The sequence below is a fragment of the Pantherophis guttatus genome, chromosome 6, assembly GCF_059756535.1.
Source record: "Pantherophis guttatus breed Tessera chromosome 6, ASM5975653v1, whole genome shotgun sequence".
NCBI classification, from domain to species: domain Eukaryota; kingdom Metazoa; phylum Chordata; class Lepidosauria; order Squamata; family Colubridae; genus Pantherophis; species Pantherophis guttatus.
The window spans coordinates 25,646,368-25,669,066 of NC_142068.1; the positions used below are offsets into that span (position 1 = coordinate 25,646,368).

At 35.7% G+C, this 22,699-nt stretch overlaps 1 protein-coding gene across 4 annotated transcripts in view; it reads right to left on the bottom strand.

The window, feature by feature from the left end:
* Nucleotides 1-363: 363 nt before the first annotated feature.
* GMPS (guanosine monophosphate synthase) overlaps nt 364-22,699 on the bottom strand; it is a 43,346-nt gene continuing 21,010 nt past the window's right edge. For all 4 annotated transcript variants that reach the window (XM_034439155.3, XM_034439156.3, XM_087872553.1 and 1 more), the window contains exons 3-16: nt 21,520-21,634; nt 17,339-17,436; nt 17,028-17,131; nt 16,381-16,574; nt 15,682-15,847; nt 13,923-14,074; nt 11,736-11,909; nt 10,936-11,041; nt 10,255-10,370; nt 9,186-9,311; nt 6,660-6,775; nt 5,110-5,240; nt 4,451-4,623; nt 364-2,995 (exon numbers count right to left, since the gene is read on the bottom strand). In XM_034439155.3, the coding sequence (XP_034295046.1) occupies nt 2,894-2,995; nt 4,451-4,623; nt 5,110-5,240; nt 6,660-6,775; nt 9,186-9,311; nt 10,255-10,370; nt 10,936-11,041; nt 11,736-11,909; nt 13,923-14,074; nt 15,682-15,847; nt 16,381-16,574; nt 17,028-17,131; nt 17,339-17,436; nt 21,520-21,634 (1,873 nt within the window). In that variant the 3' untranslated portion in view covers nt 364-2,893. The remainder of the gene's footprint in view (nt 2,996-4,450; nt 4,624-5,109; nt 5,241-6,659; nt 6,776-9,185; nt 9,312-10,254; nt 10,371-10,935; nt 11,042-11,735; nt 11,910-13,922; nt 14,075-15,681; nt 15,848-16,380; nt 16,575-17,027; nt 17,132-17,338; nt 17,437-21,519; nt 21,635-22,699) is intronic.

The following is a 22,699-nucleotide window of genomic DNA, read 5'->3' on the forward strand; positions in this document are numbered from 1 at the left end:
ATATTCCAGCATTTCAATATTCAAAGAAGTTCCTCTTCATCCCCTTTGACTATACTGATCTGACCAGCAGGACCAACATCTCCCCATTTTGCGTCGCCTTCTCAAATGAGAATGAGGCATGAAAGAAACAGTTACGTTTTGAGAAGACTGCACCCAGACACCCACAGGTTGAATAGGACAGCCTTGGAAGCTAGACTGATGTTTCCACCCATTACCTTATTCAGATGAGCCCTCCTTTTCAAAAAGGTTGAAACCACAACTTTCAAAACTTCTACTAGTGTCCAAAATCTGATTTAGAACGAAAGAACACAAGGAAAAAAGAATGCATCATAAAGAATGGTGACAGAAAATAAATCACAGAAGTATCCAAATGGGTTCACTTTTATTTGAGGATAAAAATTAAGGCTGACAGTACTTTTATCATTTACAGATTTTTTTTTTTAACTGAGTGTTTTAGGAATAATTCCCTACACAATTGCCTTTGAAAACAGTTGACATGTCTTACTGAAGACCAGAGGGCAAACAAATCTAGCAAGGGCATCTGCATTCATAAGCTACAGGTTACACATTTCCTCCTGGACCACAAGCCTGTTTTCTGCAGCTGGTTTTGATTACAGGAATCAATACTATGAAATACATTCAAGAATTGGAAGCCTGGCCATTTAAGTGTATTCCACATTCCGTTGCCAGCATAAACTGAATCCCAGTATGGGTTTAAGACAAAGGAATAATTTTCTGTATTATACTAGTCATGCACAGAGTCCCTTTTCTTTACAACACTGATGTCTTCATTTAAACAATTTACTTTTGCACCTTTATATCTGTTTATTTTTGTCTCTAGTATAATATTCCTTATAAATGTTTCCAAACTCCATTTTATTCATGTATCCAGCTTAAAAATAAATCCACTGTTATCTTAACAGAACAAAACTTAAATTTACTAATCTAAAACCCATAGAATTTGACAATGTGTGCATATCTATAGTAAATGAATACGAAAACAAAAACATTTTAACTCCAACTGCAAACTTCATTATTTAAGTTAAAACTCTGACTCATCTGACTGTAACTAAACTACTTTTTCCCAGGCTATACCTTAATTATGGTAAATCTGAAATTTAAACCAGCTTAAAACAAACATTGAAAACAGCCAAAATGTTGCTGCCCAAGCCCCAAATATAAAGACACACAAATAGATCTGGAAACATCCCTTCAACTTGAATGACTAGGAAGCATTCCCTCAATCATTTCTGAATTTCTATTCCCCACCCAAGACAGGGAATGAAATTGTTACTACTCAAAAGATGCTACAGATATGACATTTATTCAGAACATTTCCTAGAGAATAATTTGGATACAGATCATGGATTGTAGGTAGATTGGACATTATGAACACTACTGCTACTCTTTGTACTGTCACTATAAGATCTCCATGAGAACAAACTTGAAGAAATAGTAAATAATTATGTGGCACACTAAACTAGCTGGTACAGCAGGGGAAGCCTGCAATTTAATCCAATGGAATAAATCAATAGGTCATTCTGAGTGCATGGCCAACATCATTCTTTCAATACTACTTTCTTCTTCTGCATTGTTTTAGGCAAAATCTCATAGTTTGTATTGATTTGCAATGCACTGGAAGGTATCCAGAATGAGTCACAAAAGCTATGGCACGACATGTAGAAGAGTCAACTCATAGTAACTTGATATTTCCTCCGTTCTAGTTTCCCAAACAAAATACTAAAGAATTTTATTTTGATTCAGGCTCAATACACTGGATATAAACTATAGTCACCTTTTTAATTTAGTGGTAACCTATTCATCGAATGGTGTTAATAAAACAACTCATTCATTCTCAAATTTACCAAGATGGTTCTAAATATAAATCATATAGAAATCAAGCTAATATTTAAACACAGCTTGGTAAAAGTTTTTGAAATGCAGCATTCCCCTGCTTTTATTAGGAAGTCTCATATAAAACAGAAAGCCAAAAGATTTGACTAAAGTAAAAGTATGAAAAAGAAACAAGAGCATAATCCAGCAATTTTGATGGCTGCTGTGACAATTGTCACTTTGCTTTCCCCCAAGCAGTGAGTTTTCAATTTTTATAGATAATTCATGTTTCTCTTGTAGCCGATTAGCTGATTTAATGTATATTAAATATTGATAGTAACTACATAGTGTGGGAAGACATATGATTTAACATCCTTAAAAAGTTATTTGATTTGAAAATATTAAAAAGTGGGGAATGGGGATGGTGGGGTGGGGTAGAATATAATTCTTATTTGGATATATTTCTTGAATACATCAACACTTATTGCCATGACCTTAAAATGCCAAATGATATGGAACAGGTACTACAATTTACAGAAAATAAATATACGTTAATCTACAATTCAACAATACTCACTACTCCATTTGGCAAAATATTTATTTATAATAAATCTGTTTCAAAAGCAGTTGGTCACTTTTTTTCATTTTACATTATTAATAGCTCTAACAATGGGGTCGGTGAATGTAAATAAATTGTCTCTTTTTACACAGTATACAAAAAAAAAAAAGAGACATTGAAATGACATTTAACAGTAAATACACAAAAAACAGGAAGAGGCTGTAAGACAAAAAAGGCAAAGCAATATGATTCTGTCTGCATGTAGGCAATGCTGCCGTAAATTATTTACCCGTACATGTCCTCAGCCCCATTGAGCTGACTTCCCCCACCCTCATCAGCACTCTTAATTTGCAGATTATGTTCCAGGAGAGAAAACAGTAATCACATAAGATGTAGCAGCCGCTCCAGTCACTCTTTTCACAGTACTGCATGTCAACACTGGGAATGGTTTCTGATATAATTTAAAACTGCATACAGTACTTTCAAAGGGGAGGGAAGTAATTACTCCCATTCAGTCGTTCCTGGGGGTTTCGAAGTCAAGTCATACATCACCCGGGAGATGCCAGGAATCTTCTTAATCTCGGTCACCATCTTCAACACAACCTATGTTTAAACAGCCAGCAAGAAAGAGACGTCAATATACATAAATGACAGCATGTCCCCAATTGGAAGAAGGGATATGAAAGAGAAGAGGGAAACCAAATAGGATGGCCGATTGAATCAATTAATTCAAATGTTCTGCCTCATCTTCCAGAATAGAATGGAAGGAGCCAAGATGTCCATGTTTTTCCTTTTATAATGTATTGATCTGCAAAAGGGGAAATGATTTGCAGAGGAAAAACGGGCATCTAACTTTGGTCTTTCCTTCCTGTGAGATTTGTGTTTCATTCTTTGCAGATGGTAGCTGTGGCTAAAAGGGCCTTTGCACACCTTTGAGTTGTACATCAGTTGCATCCATTCCAGGACCAGGAGGATCTGCTGACTGTAATTCATGCTTGCATAACCTTCCATTTGGAATTATGCAATGGGGCTGCCTTTGAAGAGCCTTTGGAAGCTTCAGTTGGTATAGAATGCAGCTGCATGGGCTGTGAAAGGTGCTACTCAGCACAGATAACAACACTGCTTCAGGGCTGCACTTGTTACTAGAGTTTTTCTAGTAGCAATTCAAGGTCCTGGTTGACGCCTTTAAAATCCTTCATGGCTTAGGACCAAGCTACCTGAGGGACAGTCTTCTATCACTTGTCCCTACCCTTCTAATTTGGTCCAGTAGGATGAGCACATTCTGGGTCATATCAGCCAAGGAATGCCAGCTAGAGAAGATTAGAAGACATGTTTTCTCTGCCATTGGCCCTGACCTCTGGAACATTCACCCTCCAGAGATTAGGATGACCCAGATCCTGATGGCTTTTTGGAAGGCCTTGAAGACCTGGGTACATGCCTAGGCCTGGGGACTTTAATGTGTAAAGGTCCCATTTTCTGGTTATGGTGACACTGATGCATTATAATATATCTTAGCTGCTATTTGTATTTAATTTCTTTTTGTATTGTGTTTTAACTTATTTGTTTTATGATTGTTTCCTATCCAGAGCCACTAGTTTGAGATGTATGACTAAATACCCTTTGGAACAGGATACCCCCAGGGATACGAATGATCCCAGATCTCCATACTTTCCGTCGTGCATTGAAGACCTTTCTGTTTCACCAAGCCGGGCTGGCATAATTTTTCAAATTGTCTAAATTCTAAATTCTATGCTGAGGATCTTAACTGATGAGCCAAATTGGTTTAATTATTTTAAATTGTTTTTATTTCACATTATATATATGTTATTCTGACTGTTCACCGTCCTGAGTCCTTCGGGAGAAGGGTGGTATAAAAACTAACTAACTAACTAACTAACTAACTAACTAACTAACTAACTAACTAACTAAATAAATAAATCAAATGAATAAATAAATAAATAAATAAGTATTGGTATACATTTAAAAACAAATGACTAAACTACTTTCTCTTCTAACAAAGAAATCAAAGGAAACTTTAATTTTCTAAATGGCATTTACCTCTTCTGGTATCTCATTGCCAGGAGTCGCTGCAATGCCAGTCATGAAATCACTTGTAATGAAAGTTCGAATAACCACTGATCTTTGACAGGATGGCTGTTTCTGCAGGGGATCTCGATCAAAATGTAATGGTGTTAAGATGATTGGCATCTGGCTGATTTTTCCAGAATAACCTTGAATAAAGGAACAAAAATCAAGAAAGTATGTATTGGCTAGAAGGCAGCACTTAGAAAATCCCAGATTTGTAGGCTAGCACTGGGAAATGACATACAATGAAATGCCTAGAAGTTAATGGCAAAAATTCTTCCTGTGAACACTCGCATTTATCTGTCTAGGAAGTTGCCAAGAGTTGGGTTTGATTGAAGCAAATATTGTATTTATATTGGCTTATAGAAAAAACATACTATTATGCGGAGATAATGGGGTCAACATGGAAAGGAAACTTAAGGGAGGACTAATGGAATACCTACTTTTTTTCTTTGCACAGAGATCATACAAAACAAATATCAACTTCTTTAATTTCGTCTGTTTCAATACTCACAGCACTTTACAACAATAAAGGAGTTAGACTCTCTATTCTACTAAGTTTTCATAAAATATTTGCTGGCACAGATGTTGCAAATGCAAAGCATCACACAAAAGAAAGCTATCACACTAACCAGATTCCCTGAGAATATTATGAGCCTCAAAATCAGCCTGCCGCAATGTGCTGAGAACTCCCGTCGTCAAGAAAGTGGGAGTAACATCGGTGGGAGGTTCTTTGACTGGTGGCCCAAACACATAGACAACCCTAAGGAGAGGGAGAGAAAATCTATTAGACGAAGCGCTCTCTGTGTTTGCTGGAGGTAGGCAACCTTTTGGGGTGGGAGGTACCTTTAGATATTTCTCAGTATGTGTGAGATATAATCTCAAAATGCTATGGGAAATCTGCCTGTTCACAGATTTGTGAATCTTTGTGTGCCAAGGTTATTTTTTTTTTAAAGTCAAAGATTTCCCTTGTCCAGTCGTGTCTAGGGTGCTGCTCATCTTCATTTCCTAGCCAAGGGAGAGCCAGCGTTGTCCGAAGATGCTTCTGTGGTCATGTGGCCGGCATGATTATATGCCAAGGCACAGAAAATGCTATTACCTTCTCACCAAAATGGTGTTTATTTATCTACTTGCACTTGCATGCTTTGGAGATTGGAAGAAGCTGGGGCAAGAAAGGGATCACACCCAGTCATGTGGTGCTTGGATCTCAAACTGCTGATCTTCAGGTCAACAAGCCTAGCTTCTAAGCTAAGTCTTCTGGGACAAAGACACCTGCAAATAAATCTGATGGCCAGAAGTTGGTGATTTACTCTAAAGTATGCCAGACAGACAGACAGACAGACAGACTGACTGACTGTGGGTGCTTGAACACATTTTAAATTAAAATACTTTTTACAAGTCACAGGGAACAGGGAACCTGCTAAGCAATGTGCTAAATAAAGTATCTAGGGAAATGGTGATGCCTGATGATATTATGTTGTCTATCCCTATATTAATCAATAATGCACAGAATTGGCTAAATATATGTTTCTTTAAACAATTATCTAAAAGTTATGATATATTTGATTAAGATTACATGTAGTTCCAAACCATTAATCATGCAAAGCTTATCTGCAGCTCCAGTAAATCAAAGAGACATGTTTTCAATAAAAGCCCATATATTTTTGTATCTCATTTTGAAAATACAGACTTGCTTTTAGAAAGGAAATAATTTATGCTTCTTTCTTGTCTCTCTTTAAAGCTTCTGCTAAAAAAAACAGCCATGCCTCCAATTCATAGGATTAGTCTTGCTTAGTTTTTTGCATACCAGAAGTGATACATTTATAATGTTAAATATAAAAGTAACACTCTTCGATTACTAACAATTACATGACCTGTACCTATAAAACATAAAATTACAATAATTCAATAAAGCACTAACAAGGCTGCATAATTCCCTTGTCAAATTAGCACAAAAAAGGTCTATGGATTGAGTCATAGAGTTATGTTATAAATCAGGAGCTAGGCTTTCAACTCTTCCTTTTATCAGTATTTTAAAAGGCATATAGGAAAAGTAAAGTATTTTTCTAGTGTTTTCCTCTGCTTCTTACACATAAATTTTTCCCCAGTGACACATAGTGAATTACTAACCGGTAGCTAAATTACAAAGTAGTAAAGATCTATGTATTGATGGGCATATTACCGATTTATGTTGTGACACATCCGTGGTATGAGTCTGGCTAGGAACATAAGGGATTCCCAAGGTGGAGCACCTTTACTGGAGATTCCACATACATAGCTATAAGAACGACCATCGCCCTATGAAGCAACAACACAAGAACACAACATTTAAGCATTTGAAACTATGTGTACTGGAATCAATAACTCACATCAAAGAAGTGCTTGGATAATGCTATAGATACTCTCACATAAGCCTATCCCTAGATAAGCTGTCTCTTGAATTTTTATCCAAAATACCATGAAAAATGCACTACCTACAATCAAGCCAGCCCTCAAAATCTTCATATTTTTTTTAATGTTCACACATTGTTGTGCACATTTCTTATAGTAGTTTGATTAAAACTTCAAGAGTTGGCTTATCTGGAGATGGGTCTATACGTGACTATATATAGGATACATAGGTCCTTTAAAAAAAGTATTACCTTACATACTCGTGGATAAGCCCATCCCCAGATAAGTCAAGCCCAATTTTGGGGGTGTATTTTGGTACCTTAAAATCTCAGCTTATCTGCGAGTAGATATGGTAGTTACCTGTTGGATATGCAGCTCAGCCACTTTTTACAGCCAAGTTCACACTCTTGAAATGTGAAGGCAAACACTTGAACAATGGTACATCATTTCTTGATTTTCAGTAGAAAATTATTTAATTGATTTCAAGTGTGAAGCCTCTAATAGAATTAATGCACCTACAAAACACATTTTAAAAGCCCTCAAACCTGGAAAAAAGAGGAAAAAGCAGGTCAAAAATTCTAATTACCCCTTCTTAGGCAACATCTTAGTGCCACAGCCTTATTGGGCATGGTTGTTGACAACTAAAGAAATAACTGTAAGATGTTGTCCTAAGCTGCAAAAATATTCCTTGCTTGTAGAGACAGATGCATTACTTTCAGCTGCAGTAAGAAAAGCAATGTATTACACTAGATGGGAGAATTTCTGTAATTCAATCATGTTGGCTAGAAAGTCTGAAGTTAGAAGTTCTCACACATATGGAAGGCAGTAGGCTGGAAAAGTCTGGGCTCGAGTCTTAATTCTTAAGAAGGTTTGTGTATTGCACAATGGGTACTGATAGAAATGAAAACTGGAATTTTCCACTATCCTGTCCCAGAAGCCCTTCTGGTCATCAAATTGAAATATTCAGTGCTGAAGGATATAACTTACAGAGATGCCCAAATCATAATCCACATTTTACAAAGACAATTTTTTTAAAAGACAGAATGCTCTAAATAGACTGTAAGATTACAGTGGTGATCGTTCTCTTGCATAATCTCCAGGGAGATAAACAATACATTTCAAAATTAATATTACAAATGGCAAGACTCTACAAAAATATAACTTCACGAACATAGCCTGGAGGATTGACGAAAGCTGAAATTCAAAATAATGTTTTAAAAAAATAAAAATTAAAAAAATAAGACTTTAGCACAACATAGAAATAAAAAATAAAAAAAAGGCCTAGTACAAATCCCTGGTTAAATGTTTCAATTTATTTCTGCAGCAAAAGTTCCTTTTTATATATTTAATGAAATGAATGGTGCTTATCTCACAAGTCATTCTGAAAAGCACATAAAACTTAAAACAAAAATCACAATGGGAAACCTATGGTATCCAAGGTTAAAACAGTAAGCCCCAATCATTATATATATATATACACACACAAAAAGATTCATAACCAGGAGCAGACCTCACCTAACCTCCTGGTCTGAAAACCTGGAGAAGAAGCCAATTGCTCAGAGCCTTACACAAGATCAATAGGGTTGAGGCTATCCAGATTTCCAGGAAGGGGAGTTTCATAGGGTTGCAATTATTTGATCTTTCATTTCAAACTGAGGCTATGGAGATCAATGATATTCCCGTGCCTTGGTCCACAGATACAGAACTCGGCGGAATTCTGTCAAGTTCCGTATCTCTCTCTCAAAACAGAAAAAAAAAAATGTTTCTATCTGCAGCTGAGAGAAGAATTGATCTATATGACTCTGCACATGACATCTATCTCTTCTACCAATGCCTGGTATGAGTGGATGGCTGGCAGACAACATTTATAACAGCTTGATAATCCTACTGTATGTCATACATCCACTATTCCAGTGGTGGGTTGCCCCCGGTTTGGACTGGTTCACAAGAACTAGTAGTAAATCTGGTGGGAGGCCCTGCCCACCACCCCGGATGTCGTCATCGGCGATCTGCGCATGCACAGAAGCTTCTGCACATGTGCAGAAGCAAGGTGTGCGCAATCTCGTTGCGAACCAGTAGTAAAGGTAAGTAGGACCGACCCCTGCACTATTCCCAGATTTTACAAAGCGACCTTTTAGATACTTTGTACTTTTTTCTTGACTATGCTTAATGCTTCTCTTTCATTTTATGGTTACTCTAAAACTTTTTTCTTCTTCCTGATGAGATTTGATTTAGAACTGAATTTTAAAAAACCCTTGCAACGTATGTTGTTTTCCCTATTTTTATATATTTTTGCCACAGACCCAGCTTCACCAACCTGGACTCCCACTGTTTTGATTGGCAGCAAAAAGGCGTTTAATGAATGCAGACTTGTGATCTCCATCAATTTCTCCTGGTCTTCTTCAGGTGTACATGCTTTGACCCTCTGTAGCAGAGTGTGAGGCTAGACAACAAAGCAGTTACTTCTAAGTATTATAAAAGGTTAGTTGGCTATGCATCTCTAGCAAACACAACAGTTGAACTTAAAAGTTATGAAGGATCATAGTATAAAGGAGGATAAGGGATTAATTTTAATATTCTTAAATAAAGAATCTCTCTGGGAGCTACTTTGAAAATAGGAACAAATGCTAACATGTAACAGGTAGAAGCTTTTTCAGGCCTTTGATGTGCAAAGAAATAGCTATGATTTAATTTGAAACAATTAGATATAGTTACCATGAGTTCCTACGTATATAGCATATTTGTCAAGTAATTGATTTCTAATGGGGTCTCTGGACCCTGCTTCATGAAATTCTTAAGACTTTTAAAAGTTGTATCAGAATCCTTCAAAGGATTAATGTATTGTAAGCCACCCAGAGTCATTTCATTACAAGCTGGGCAGCAAATAAATTTAATAAATAAATAAATATAGCAATATGCCTTTCTGCCAGTGGGGAAAGTTGAAATTCAGATTGCTATGCTAGTTTAGCATATCATTGATATAGACATATTAAAAATGTAATTCAACATCAACAATTAGAAAGATGTGACAGTATACTTATGGATTCTAGGAATCATATGCAGTTATGGGTGTTCTTTTTGTGTATTTTTTTTACTTAAGTAGTGATGACTAAATAGAAAAAGTAATAGCCAATGTAACGCAACTAGATAAAAAAACTATAAGAAAGGGAAAAAAAACATGGGGCAAAAAGTGAGAAAATATCAGAAGGGATAGAAGAAAATGGCCTGAAAAATATTTCAATCAGTCCTTAAATTATTTGAGATGTTGCTTCTACGATTTAATTGAATTCTAGCACAAACATAAGCACAATGAAAAAAAAAGAAAAAGAAAAAAATAATTTATATCTAATATTATTTTGTTATTTTGGATTAGTAACTAGTATTACCTTTTTAACACTTGCAGAAAAGTCTGCTATGATTTTCAAAATGTTATTAGTTTCAGGGAAATCTTTGCAAACGTATGGTTCTTCAGCACATATTACTCTAATGGCAAGGCCAGGACCTAAAAGGCAAAAATGGAATACTCTAACATCAGCTGTACCAATGTGAAGATGTTTCAGAAATATAATGTGACAGCAACTAAGAGTATGGTAACCATCATTCTCAGAAACAATTCAGCAAAGAGTTCCAAATCTATGAACATGCCTATCATGTCTGAAATGCAGACAGAAATACTGTTAAGAACGCCCACTAAAATGAGACAGGAGGAGGGCTGTATACCCAGCTTTCTTTCAAATACTACTTCTCCCTTACTCTCCTATCTTGCAGTATTCTGGTCCTGTTGTTTTGTCTCATCCCGTCACCCCCCATTTGCCTCCATGTAGTTCTGCTTACATTTCTTTTTACACTTAAAAGTTAACTGTGGAATTAGGAGAGGAAAAGAGAAAGAGACACCTATAAAAAAAACCTAAATTGTAAAATGCAGTGGATGCTTGAGAAAAAATAGATTTTTATATATAGAGAGAAATGGGTTTCAATTCCCATTTGAACCTACATAGCACTTTGGAACTTCTTAGAATCAAAGATTCTATTATTCTAAGTGTTTATAAATGTAATTAATTTTATACCTGGGAATGGATGTCTTGAAACTAGTTCTTCAGGCAAACCAAGCTCTCTCCCAAGCACTCTTACTTCATCTTTATGGAAATCTTTCAGTGGTTCTATTACTTTTCCCTGTAAGGGAAAACAGCATGATTTACATTAGAAAACTCATTTTTAAATAGCATGTACTTAATAAAAAATTGCAATGTATTACTATTACGATTATCATTTCAATCTTACGCCTACAATCCCAATGAAATATCAGCAGAGGCAAAAATAGTGAAGTGATTCAAAGAATTCTATTGTTGTAACACCAATATGCATATACCTATATGCATTTAATGTATTTAGAGTCACACTCAATAGAATTAGCATAATATATTTATTTTAAGCAGAAAATAAATTTTAATCTATTTGTAAGATTGAATCTAAAATTGCTTGTGTTTTCATTAGAACAGTAGGATGCCTCATTTTCTGTGGACGGTATAGTATACAAATATTTTGGATTGCAATTTAGTTCCCCCTACCCTGTTTCCCCCAAAATAAGACATCCCCTGATAATAAGCCCAATTGGGCTTTTGAGTGAGTGGTAATAAGGCCAAGCGCTTATTTCAGGGTTCACAAAAATATAAGACAGGGTCTTATTTTCGGGAAAACACGGTATGTGAAAGTACTATTAAATGGCAAAAACAATTATTTAACTAGCCAAACCTTAAACCCTCAATACTACTAGATGTGCAATTAGAAAAAAAAAATTGACCAGAGTTTACCAGTGTTAAACTATTTCTTCCAAAAAGTGAAAAGTCAGATGTAGTGTTTTATTTACCTCTTCCCGTAACTTTCTGATGAGTTCTGTGTCATTGTGGTGGGTCTTGATGACTTCTGCTTTGCCACTAGCAATAACTGAAGCACTTTCAATGAGATCAGGTCTCAATGTTCCTTGGGCAAGGAAGACCTCTTCTGGTTTCAGATTCAGTTCTCCAATAACTTCATTAGCAATCTAGACATGGAGTTGAGAGAAAGATCTTAGATGATACTTTACAAGTAAGCTATAAACTGCATATTTTCAGGAATGGCAACTATGCCAATATAGTTTTCCTTTAGTTAGGATAGTTGAGACCAGGAATTCCATTACTGAGCAACGCAGTCATGAGATGTGACATCTCATGACCATGCTTAGAATGGTCCTGTCCCAACTGCTGTCATTGGGCAAATCCCACACAGTGTCTAAAATCACATGATTGCTATTTGCGATTTCGTACCAGCTTCTCCATTGACTTTGTCTGTTGGAAACTTGCTGTGAAGTTTACAAATGATGATCATGTGACTGCAGGATGCTGCAACATTGTGACTGCAAGCCGGTATTATGATCATAATCATGGGCCAATAGGGATGCTGCAACGGCCACAATTATGAGCATCCGTGGTAAATACTCCTTGTTCAACACTGTTGTTAATTTAAGCAGTTGCTCAATGAATGGACATTGAGGGAAGACTACCTGTCTAGTAAGTGATAGCCATATTAATGCCAGGCAGTGTTTTAGATACATAGGCAAAAAGTGGTGTTGGAAATCTTGGGGGTACACACATAGGACCTGTCAGTAAATCCAAACATGAAATGTGCCTTTTCCAGCCTAACAAGTTGATGCATGGAGCTATGCGAACAACTTACACACTCTAAAGTCTAAAGCATTGCACAGTTTAATTCATATGCAGTTTTGTCACTTACTGTTAGTCCTTTGTGGTAAGCAAGCTCAGGAAACAGGAGCCACTAGAGATTTGGAAATGTTCCTTAACACAGTTAATGTAATACAACAGAAACTTGAAAGCTTCTCAAAGCCCCTTTTTACTTAAATTTACATCTAACACAATCAAGGTAGAGTTGTTTTGAGTTTCTTTCCTACACTTTCCACTTTCCTATGATTAAAATCTTTTTTCTAACTAATGGTGTGGCATTCCCCTTTCCCTTCTCTGTGCAAACTGACATTCCATCGCACTTAGCAACAAACCAAATTCTAATTACAACAACAATTTGCTCTTTAATAGTCCACCGTCTGCATAAGAAATGTTACCAAAGTTAGGAACTCCACAGCATTGGGAGAAAACAATGAAACTGACTGGGAATATGGTTATTATGTTCATTTTTTTAATCCATAATGTTTTATTACATCATTTCTTTGTGAATACTTTTTTGTATACTTGCATATAATAGATTTTAGCGTAGTACTTTGTTCATTATGCTCCTATTACACTTCTATCACATTTTTATTATACAAAACTGTTTAATATTTTAAACTGGGCTGGAAATAGCTGCATCATAACAATTTGTTCTGGCTGCAAGAGAAACCTTAATACTTTCACAGCAAGTTATGAAACATGAATTGTAGACAATTTCAAAGAAGCCCAAAGCAAAAATGATTAGCATGGCACAACTGAATTATAATATGGTTATTTTCAGCATACATGAAATAAAATGAATGATAGGTGACCCCTACTGGACAAAACTGTGGCTTTCCTTAAAAATCAGTTTTGTTTCACTATTATTAAAAGCTTATTGCTAAAAGAGTGCACAAGCCTGCAGGGAAAAAAGGGGTTTGGATTATTTGAATATGCCTGAATTATGGCAGGATAAGTCCTACTACTGTTAGGGCAGACAGTAATCATCAAAATGGTGAGAAAGGCCAGATAAACTATAGCATGGTTTTTACCATGACATTTGTATTTGCTTTACCCTATGATTTATGTATAAACAACATCGGATATGCAAATGAGTATTATGAATTAGTAATTTGATCCTTTCAAGTATTCCATCACAGCAAGGCTATTTAGTAATTTGGGTCAGTTTCCAAAAATATTTGTGACAGATATGCTAGCTGATACAAGTACTATATATATTCCTAAAAGCAAATGCATATAAACCATTACATAGTTGCCACAAAAACTGAAGAAATGATTCGCTTCAGATATCTGAAAATCAGAGACAGACGATACCAATGGATCTATACACGAAGTACCTTCACAAAAGTGTCACCAATTATCTTGCGTTTCTCCTCAGGACTTGTAGTCATATTCAGTGTTTTACTGATCCTTTTTCGAGGAGTTCTGTCTTCTTCAGAAATGGGTAAAGTTGTTGTACCATTGTAGAACCAATGAGCTGCATTTACCACTATATAACATACAGGATGTTGTTGTTAGTAACATTGCTAAAATATTTTGAAAACAAATATTCTAACATTTTTCCCATTTCATGTATTCAGCACTGGAACATTAATTCGAGCCCTCTCTCTCTCTCTCTCTCTCTCTCTCTCTCTCTCTCTCTCTCTCTCTCTCTCTCTCTCTCTCTCTCTCTCTCTCTCTCTCTCTCTCTCTCTCTCTCTCTCTCTCACACACACACACACACACACACACACACACACACACACCAAGCTGTATTAAATTACAACCTTGTGGCCAGGATAAAATCTTTTTTATTTACTCAGCCAGATATTTCAACTAATGTAACAGAAAACTAAACCAAATCCTTTCTTCCATTGCAATATAACAAATCACCTAGTTTCCCTAAGACAGCACCAAGATATTTCAATTTCTTAATGCATAACGTAAGAACATAAACAGTATCCTGCTTGTGTGGATCTGTGGCCCATCCACACCAGTGTCTGTTCTCACAGTGTCCAATCAATTGCACAAGGGAGCCTATTAGCCTCTCAACAGAAGGCCTTCAAAGGAAGTCACTGCCACCAAGGCCAGGGGTGTGCAACTATGGCCCTTTTATGACTTGTGGACTTCAACTCCCAGAATTCCTGAGCCAGCCATGTTAGCTCAGGAATTCTGGGAATTGAAGTCCACAAGTCATAAAAGGGCCATAGTTGCCCACCTCTGACTAAGGCTAATAGCCACTGATCCCCATGAGCTCCATGAATTAGCCCAATCCTTTTTTGAAGCCAGCCAAGCTTGAACCACATCTTATGGTAGCAAATTCCAAAGTTTCATTAGGTGTTGTGCAAAAGAACAAAGGTAACCAAAGATTTTTACTAAATTAACTCAGACACCTGCCTTGAGTACAGTCATGGTAGGCAGGGAGACAACCAAGGATATCAGGAGTTGGCAGCTGAGAGGTTCTTGTTGGTACAACTTTTGCTGGAGGCCTTCACCTGTCACTCAAAAGGTCCTACTCTGGAACCACTGAAGAAAGTATTAAGCCAATGATTCCATCGAAAAGGCTGGCAGATGAGTGATGAGAACAGGGAAAGATTAAAAAATTGGAGCTCCAACTTTTAAAGTATTAAAAAAGTGTCATAATAAGGAAAAATAAGCTGTAGTTTCTCCATATAGTTTCCAAGGTACAACACAAGTTCCTTCAGGAAAGCAGTAAAGATCCTCTTCCTTAGCCAGGAGTTTTTAACCTTCAATTATTGAGTGTGATTTTAACCACTAAAATTTAATAACGTTTATGTTTTATTCTTTATTACTGGCTGCCTTGAGTGCTGACTGGATAGAAGGCAACATTCTTATGAATAGAATAAGAAAGGCAATATAAAAATGCTGAGATATCTGCCAAACGATTCCGTGATAACTTGCATGATGATGATAAGATTATCTAGCCAATATATAAAATGTTTGCAAATATATTTTCCAAGAAAAGTCTAAAATTCTGAAGGATTCTTATTTTCCAAAACCAAAAAAATATTTAAAAAATGAGGTGATCTACCATCACTTAAATTTTAAAAAGGCAGACATTAAATATTCTTAAACTCAACAGAAAGAGAGGAGTACCTTTGACTTGAATTCCCAATTTTTTTAGTGCCTCCTCCACTGATTGACTTTCTCTCTTGCGCATGAATCCATTATCTATGTGCACTGCTATCACCTGGTCTTGATTTAAAGCACGGTTCAGTAAAGCTGTGCACACTGTAGAATCTACGCCTCCACTTAGTAAAACCTGAATGGGTTAAATGGAAACAGAAATAATTAAATCCGCTTTCCCCAACTAGTAACTTTTAGAAATATTAAACTACGGGTCCCAGAATTCCTAACCACTGTCTATGTAAGCTGAAATCTAACATATACAAGGGAACACAGAGTGAAAAGGCTGCAATAAATACATTTAATGGACAGAATAATATGATCAAGCATAGCATTATCTTTGCTTTTTCAGTTTTCACTATGTCTATTACAGGGTCGGACATTTGTAGCATCTAGCTTCATTTCTGTAATTTAACCCTAGACAGGACTTCTCTATTAAAGGGTTGAAATGTTGATATCTCCTCAACCTCCAATTTTGCACTGTATCATTGCCACATTTTTTGTTTTGTGGCTGAAAAAATTTCCTCTTTCCCATTTCATTCCATATAATGAAATCATTGTTCAGCAAACAAAAAAGTCTTTAAAAAAATACAAAAATATGAAAACTGAATCTGATAATTGGATACTATCTGTAACAGGAATGGCTATGGATTAAACTTCAAACCTTACCAGGACTTTTGATGATCCTACTTTCTCCTTAATGTCACGAATGCATTCCATTTCTCTGTTCTGAACTGTGAAGGTACCGCTGCATCCGGCAATGTCGAAAAGAAAGTTTTTCAGCATCAGTTTTCCATTCACCGTAAGACTAACTTCAGGATGGAACTGCGCTCCATACAGTTTTTTTGATTCATTTGCTATAGCTTGGGTGTTATTAAAAACAAAAGATGTAATAGTTTTAGCTCTAAGAAAAAGCAAGCATACATTTTTTTAAAAAAAAACTTAGTAAGATAAAAATAGGTCTACACGAAAAAGATGTCAAAATATTATTAAAGTAAGAATCTACTATATCTCTTTTTCCCAACCCGATACCCTCCTGACATAGTGAGACATATTTTTTGTAAAAAATGTTAATATCGTATCTTAATATCTTATCAAGAGGTTGAACCATTTTCTTGGAAATGAACTACAAATGAAATCTATATACACTACAAATTAAAGTTACAACTTTAGGACTTTTAAAGTTTTAAAATCACAATTTATTGCACTATATGCAAATCACTAAAAATATATTTTACAAACCAAAATCCTATTCAAGCCAGCACTGAAATATAATCAAAATCTACTGAAAATTGATAACATGGAAAATATGGTACCTGCTACAACATTTCCAGATTGAGCAACAACTTTGAATCCATCTGCTACTTTATCTACACTGTCTCCATGGGTAAGGAGCACAACTTCTTCCTTCTGAAGTCCCCTAAAGTGAAACATGATCACAAAATAAAGAATCTAATATCTTTAAAAGGCATCAACATAAAACAATCAAGAGGAAACATTAGACATCAACAAAATTTCCAGAACATTAATATTTTCCAGGTTTGAAACTGACCATTAGTTCTGTGGAATTCATAAGATATCCAATTTAATTTCAGCTTCATAATTCATTACCAAAAGTTTTTCTTACCTGAATAATGAACAAGTGTTATCTAACGTAACACTGAAGACACCATCTTCTCTGACATCCTTTTTGTGTACTGTACCACCAAATACCTTATTCATCATCTGCCAAAAACAGAAAAGCAAGTTACTAGTCTGGTAATAAATTACAACATTCAACTACTGTTGGCTACCCTTTCCCTTTGCTTAGCTCTTTTTTTTTTTAACCAAGAATCAGAAAACTTATTCAGGATATCAGAACTGCTTATTGCTTATCAATGAAAGTAATTTGTACATTTAATTACTATGAGGTTAGTAATTCACCAGTTCTCAATGGGCCACAGACTGGAACAGGTGCAAAGCCTAGGGGTTGGGGATCCCTGCTTTACAGTAATAGAGAAGCTACTTGGTCCTCCTCTAAACTTAAATATGCCTAATTCTTAAATGTTGCAGAATAATAAAAGGCATGAGAAAGAAAACCTAACTCAGGCATCATCTACCATTGTTATGCTCTGCTGTCACCTTCCTACAGATATGTAACTTGCAAGTAAATTCTAAACAGTACAAGAGCTATTTAAATAATAAATATTTGCTCCCACTTCTTCCGGAATTGACTTCATAAATCATCTTGATGCTAATTCTGTAAGAACCAGGAATATATCCAGTCATTTTTAAGCTTATAACCTTAAGCACTATATTACATCCCTTTCAATTCAGATTGCAGGTAGAAATTCACAATTACTCATCTTCAGTAAGAATATTTTGCCTATATCTATAAGTAGATATTTAGTTCCTACATAAAGCATGCTTTCTGTATGAACTAGCAATCATGTAATTCACCTGGGGTTTACTATTTCCTTGCTTCTTTGTGAGACTTTAAGATTGCTTATGAATCTATATAGCTGAAAATGGGTTTCTGACCCATCATAAAAATGATGCAGATACTGTCCGCACTGGGCTCATTGCATTGTGATGCCACATTTCAAGAGCCAATCTTTTTAGTTGTGTCTATTATAAAGCAACAGCAATACAAGATATTACCATTGCATTTTTTAATATTACAGTGTTCAAAGAGATGTAAAAAACTCTATTATTATTCCTTCCATAGTAGAAGATTATCTGTCCTACTTGGGCTACCTATAGGCTAGTATTTTTATCTTGGCTTGCAGACTCCACAAACAGATTTCTTCTTGCGCATTTAGACATGACAATGGCAGTCAGCAATTTAAAAGCTTGCTTTATTATTATTTCGCACTACACTGTGTTTGATCTTGCATGAAACCTTGCTATTTGAGGGAGTTCTATTTTGACATGGCATTTATTACGCTCGACTGTTTCTGTATTGTTACAACACATTTTAAGCAGTGGTATTTCATTTTGCTGAGATGAATAGAATCAGCAGGCAGCCTACCAGAAGCTTGCTCAGACACAGTCCTGGGATTGGTAGGATTTGGGGGAGTTTTGCACCACTGCAGAGCAGTTTTCATTTCCCAGAACAAACATGCTTAGGTATTTATGAACGCCACCTTCTGTTTTCCTCAAATCTAGTCAAGATTGTTCAGGGCTAATAATGCATAAATTAATGTTTCCATGTCAGGTTCTCTTGGCCTTTTTTGGGTCTCACTGAAACAATATTTTTCTTTTCACTTAACTTTCTCTCACTATGGCCACTTTGCAGATCAGAATATTTATTTTCACACATTTGCTGTTTCTTTTTAATTTAGATTTATTGAGAATTTTATACAAAGTAAAAAACAAATCAAAAGAAAAAAGGTACAGGAAAAGAAAAACCAAAGTTATGAAAAATGGCTTGTAACTTTTAACATATTGGCAAACAAATATCTCCCCTCCCTCTTATCTCTTCCAGAAACCCCTTCAACCCCATATTAAATTCTCAACTTTTCCAATCATTAAATCCATATCATTTATTTTATTTCTTTTTCTTCTTCTTTTAGCATAAAGTCTACAAAAGATTTTCAGTTTTCAAAAAAGCACTTGTTGTTTTCTGTCTGACCAAATAGGTCAGTTTTAACATTTCCATTAATTCTGACAGTTTTACAATTCAATCCTCCATTGTGAGAATTTCAACTCTCTTGCACTCTGTTCCATTCATCCATTCACATAAATATCTCCAGTTCCAATCCTTAAGTAAATTCAACATGTGTTCTAACTTATACACAAACTTTACTTTTTCTCTTCATTGACGAATATTGAACTTCAGCTTTCTTAACAGTTTGTCTCAGTGTTTAATACGTTGTAGCCCTACTGTTCTACCTAGACTGTCACTTTTTTCCAATGTTTCTAAAATCTATAGATTTTCACTTTCTGAAATCCTTATTCATACCCACATTCTATGCCTATTACAATATTTCTGATGATCACTTTGCCTCTCTCCACTTATACGTTATCTCTATTTTCAAATTTTCTAAGATACTTTTTAACTCTGTTTACCATTTTTTTTTGCTCCATAAGACGCACTTTTTTCCCTCCCGAAAATGGGTGGAAATGTCTGTGCGTCTGGTGGAGCGATGATGGGCGACAGGCAGCAGTGGCGAACAGCGGCAGCGATTCCCGCTGCCTGGAACAGATAATCGGCAGTATTCCGATCCAACCGCCAATCAGCTGCTCAGAGGCAAAGGCTCCAGCATTCCCCGGCAGAAGCAGCGGACATGGAGGAGGCAGGCTGTTTGCTGCAAGGATGCTAGCCAGATGAATACCGGATGGACGCTGGGAGGCAGATATTTTTTTTTCTTGTTTTCCTCCTCTAAACCTAGGTGCCTCTTATTGTCAGGAGTGTCTTATGGAGCAAAAAATACAGTATATATTTTTCTGCTTTTCCCTTTGCTCAATTCCTGTGTTGTCTCATATTAAATCTAAGTGCTTCTGATCTGCACATTCTTTTAGAGTCTTGATCCGTGTCTTCACTGTTTTATTTCTAGAGGAAATTCTTTATTTACAACCACTCATTTAAAGTTTAAAGTTACATGAGAATGCTGAAAAAAGTATCCTTGCACTTACGAGCATTAGTGTCCCTGAAGACACCTGATTGCTCTTGGCAACCAACATATATTTACAACTATTACTGCATCCTGGGGTCACTTGATCACGATTTGCAACCTTTCCAGCCAGCATCTCACAAGAAAAGTCAATTGGGGAGGGGGAGCCAGATTTGCCTAATAACTGCATGATTTGTTTAATGACCATGGCAAAAATGATAATAAAATTGGGCATGACTCATTTAATTGCACTGCTTAGCGACAGAAGCTCCGGTCCCAACTGTGGTTGTATATCAAGGACTGACTATATTCTTCTTGTCTCGCTCATGATCACATAGTATTTTTAAAACTCAGCTTCTATTGTTTTCTTGTGCTATGTCTTCTCTACTCATCTTCCCATAAGCAGAACTCTCTTAGCAAATAACCACTTTGAGTTCAACTAATAAATGATCAAAAACACTTCTTTTATCCCATATACTTCATGGCTGGTAATGTCTTAGATTGGGCAGGTTAACTTCTCATAAAACAATACTATCTCCTTTATTTGTTTTTATTTTAGTTGACCCCAACTACTACAACTGTTTAACTGATCCCAGCCAGTACAAATTTTCTTTCCAGACCACTCCCGTTTTTGAACCTATGCCATTGGATCACTTGTTTCATTTGCAGGATCTTGTCAGTTTTAAATTCTTCTATATATAATACTAGAGAAGAAGGATTACTCTGAGAAAACATCTCTCTGTGGTGGAGGGAGTTGCAAGAACATTTGGATGTGCAAACTGTACCATCATCATAATTGCTAATTAATGTGTTGAAATGCTACAAATAATATCAAGGCTACAATGACATACCATTCATTTATTAGAAAGGCCAAACCATAGCAATCCTATTTTCAAAAATGATGCCTGTTTTATTATTCTCCATAGTGATGGCCTCAAAAAGCTCATGAATCAGTTCCCAGCAGGCTTCTGCACATGAAGAACAACAGATTGGCCTGCAAAACTTTCATGCACAGATTGCATTAGGGATTGTGCTATTAGTAACAAGCAGAGAACAAGACACGTACTTTTTTAAAAAGCTCATTTTAGTCTACTTCTAAATAATATTCTCATATATTACATGAGTACAAATTAGAATAGTTATTTGGCATTAGGCAAACAAACACCAAAAACCCCATAGAATCATAAATATTTGTAGAAATGTTAAGTAGCACCTGCATGCCATAGCAGATTCCAAGGACTGGTTTGCCTATTGTAAAAATTGCTGGGTCAAACCAGGGAGCATCTTCTGCATAAACAGAATTTGGTCCTCCAGAGATGATGATGGCTCTATAAAGGAAAGAGACAATTTATAAAAACAAAGATGTTGAAATTAAATATTTTAATAAACATATATCATTCTAAATCTGCACAAAACTTTGATAAAGGCAATGCTGCATGTATATAAGATATCTTACATCTATTAAAACTGCAAACTATTATAAATCAAAATAAATTCTTTTTAAAAAATCAAAAGAAGTAAACAAGAAGCATCACACGAAACCTAAAACGTGGCATATTTAATTTGGGAATTTTTCCTTTAAGCTTGTTCAGCATTCAGCAAAATCTAAGTTTCTAGAGCCGAGTTGTTGTTTTTCAGTCATACAAGAAAAATTCATTCTCACTGATACTCATTAACCCTATACAGAACTGTCAATAATATGAAACATCTCAACTTCCCTGAAAATACAAAAGGCAAACAATATGTGTATTAAAAACCATTAACTTCTCCATTAAAACAAATATAATGGAATATCATTATCTCTCTCTATTGTTATGGTTCTGCTAAAGCCCATTACTTCCCAACAACTTCTCCTAAGAAAACCCTACAAGACAATTAGCTAACAAAAAGTATTTTGAGAGAATCAACAGTACATTATAGTGCGCTTGAACTATGCAAAGGCCTTCTCTGCGGCTGCCTTGGGACCAGTAGAATCTCTTGTAAATAATTTCTGAAAGTCAATCCTAAATTACCTTCACAACTACTGAAAATCTAATGAGGATACAATGGATTTCGAAAAAATATTCAATAATATAAAAAGAAATAAAGCAACCATAGTAGTGAAAACCAAATCATAAAACACTTTCCATTAGCTTAATAAACCTTTTAAAATTTAAAGTACTTCCAGAGATTCCTATTTAGACTTAGTGCCCTGTCAGAAACAAGGAGAAAGATAATTCCAATTTTACAGTATATTCCAATGTTGGAACAAATTTTGCAATTGTGAATGAATTTTCAGTAGGGCATTTTCACTTGTAGAACAATGGATATAAGACCCTTTCCTGGCATTATTTTCTTTTGGATCCCGGTGAAGTTTAGTTTAGGATAGGCTAATAGCAATACAGTTTAATAAA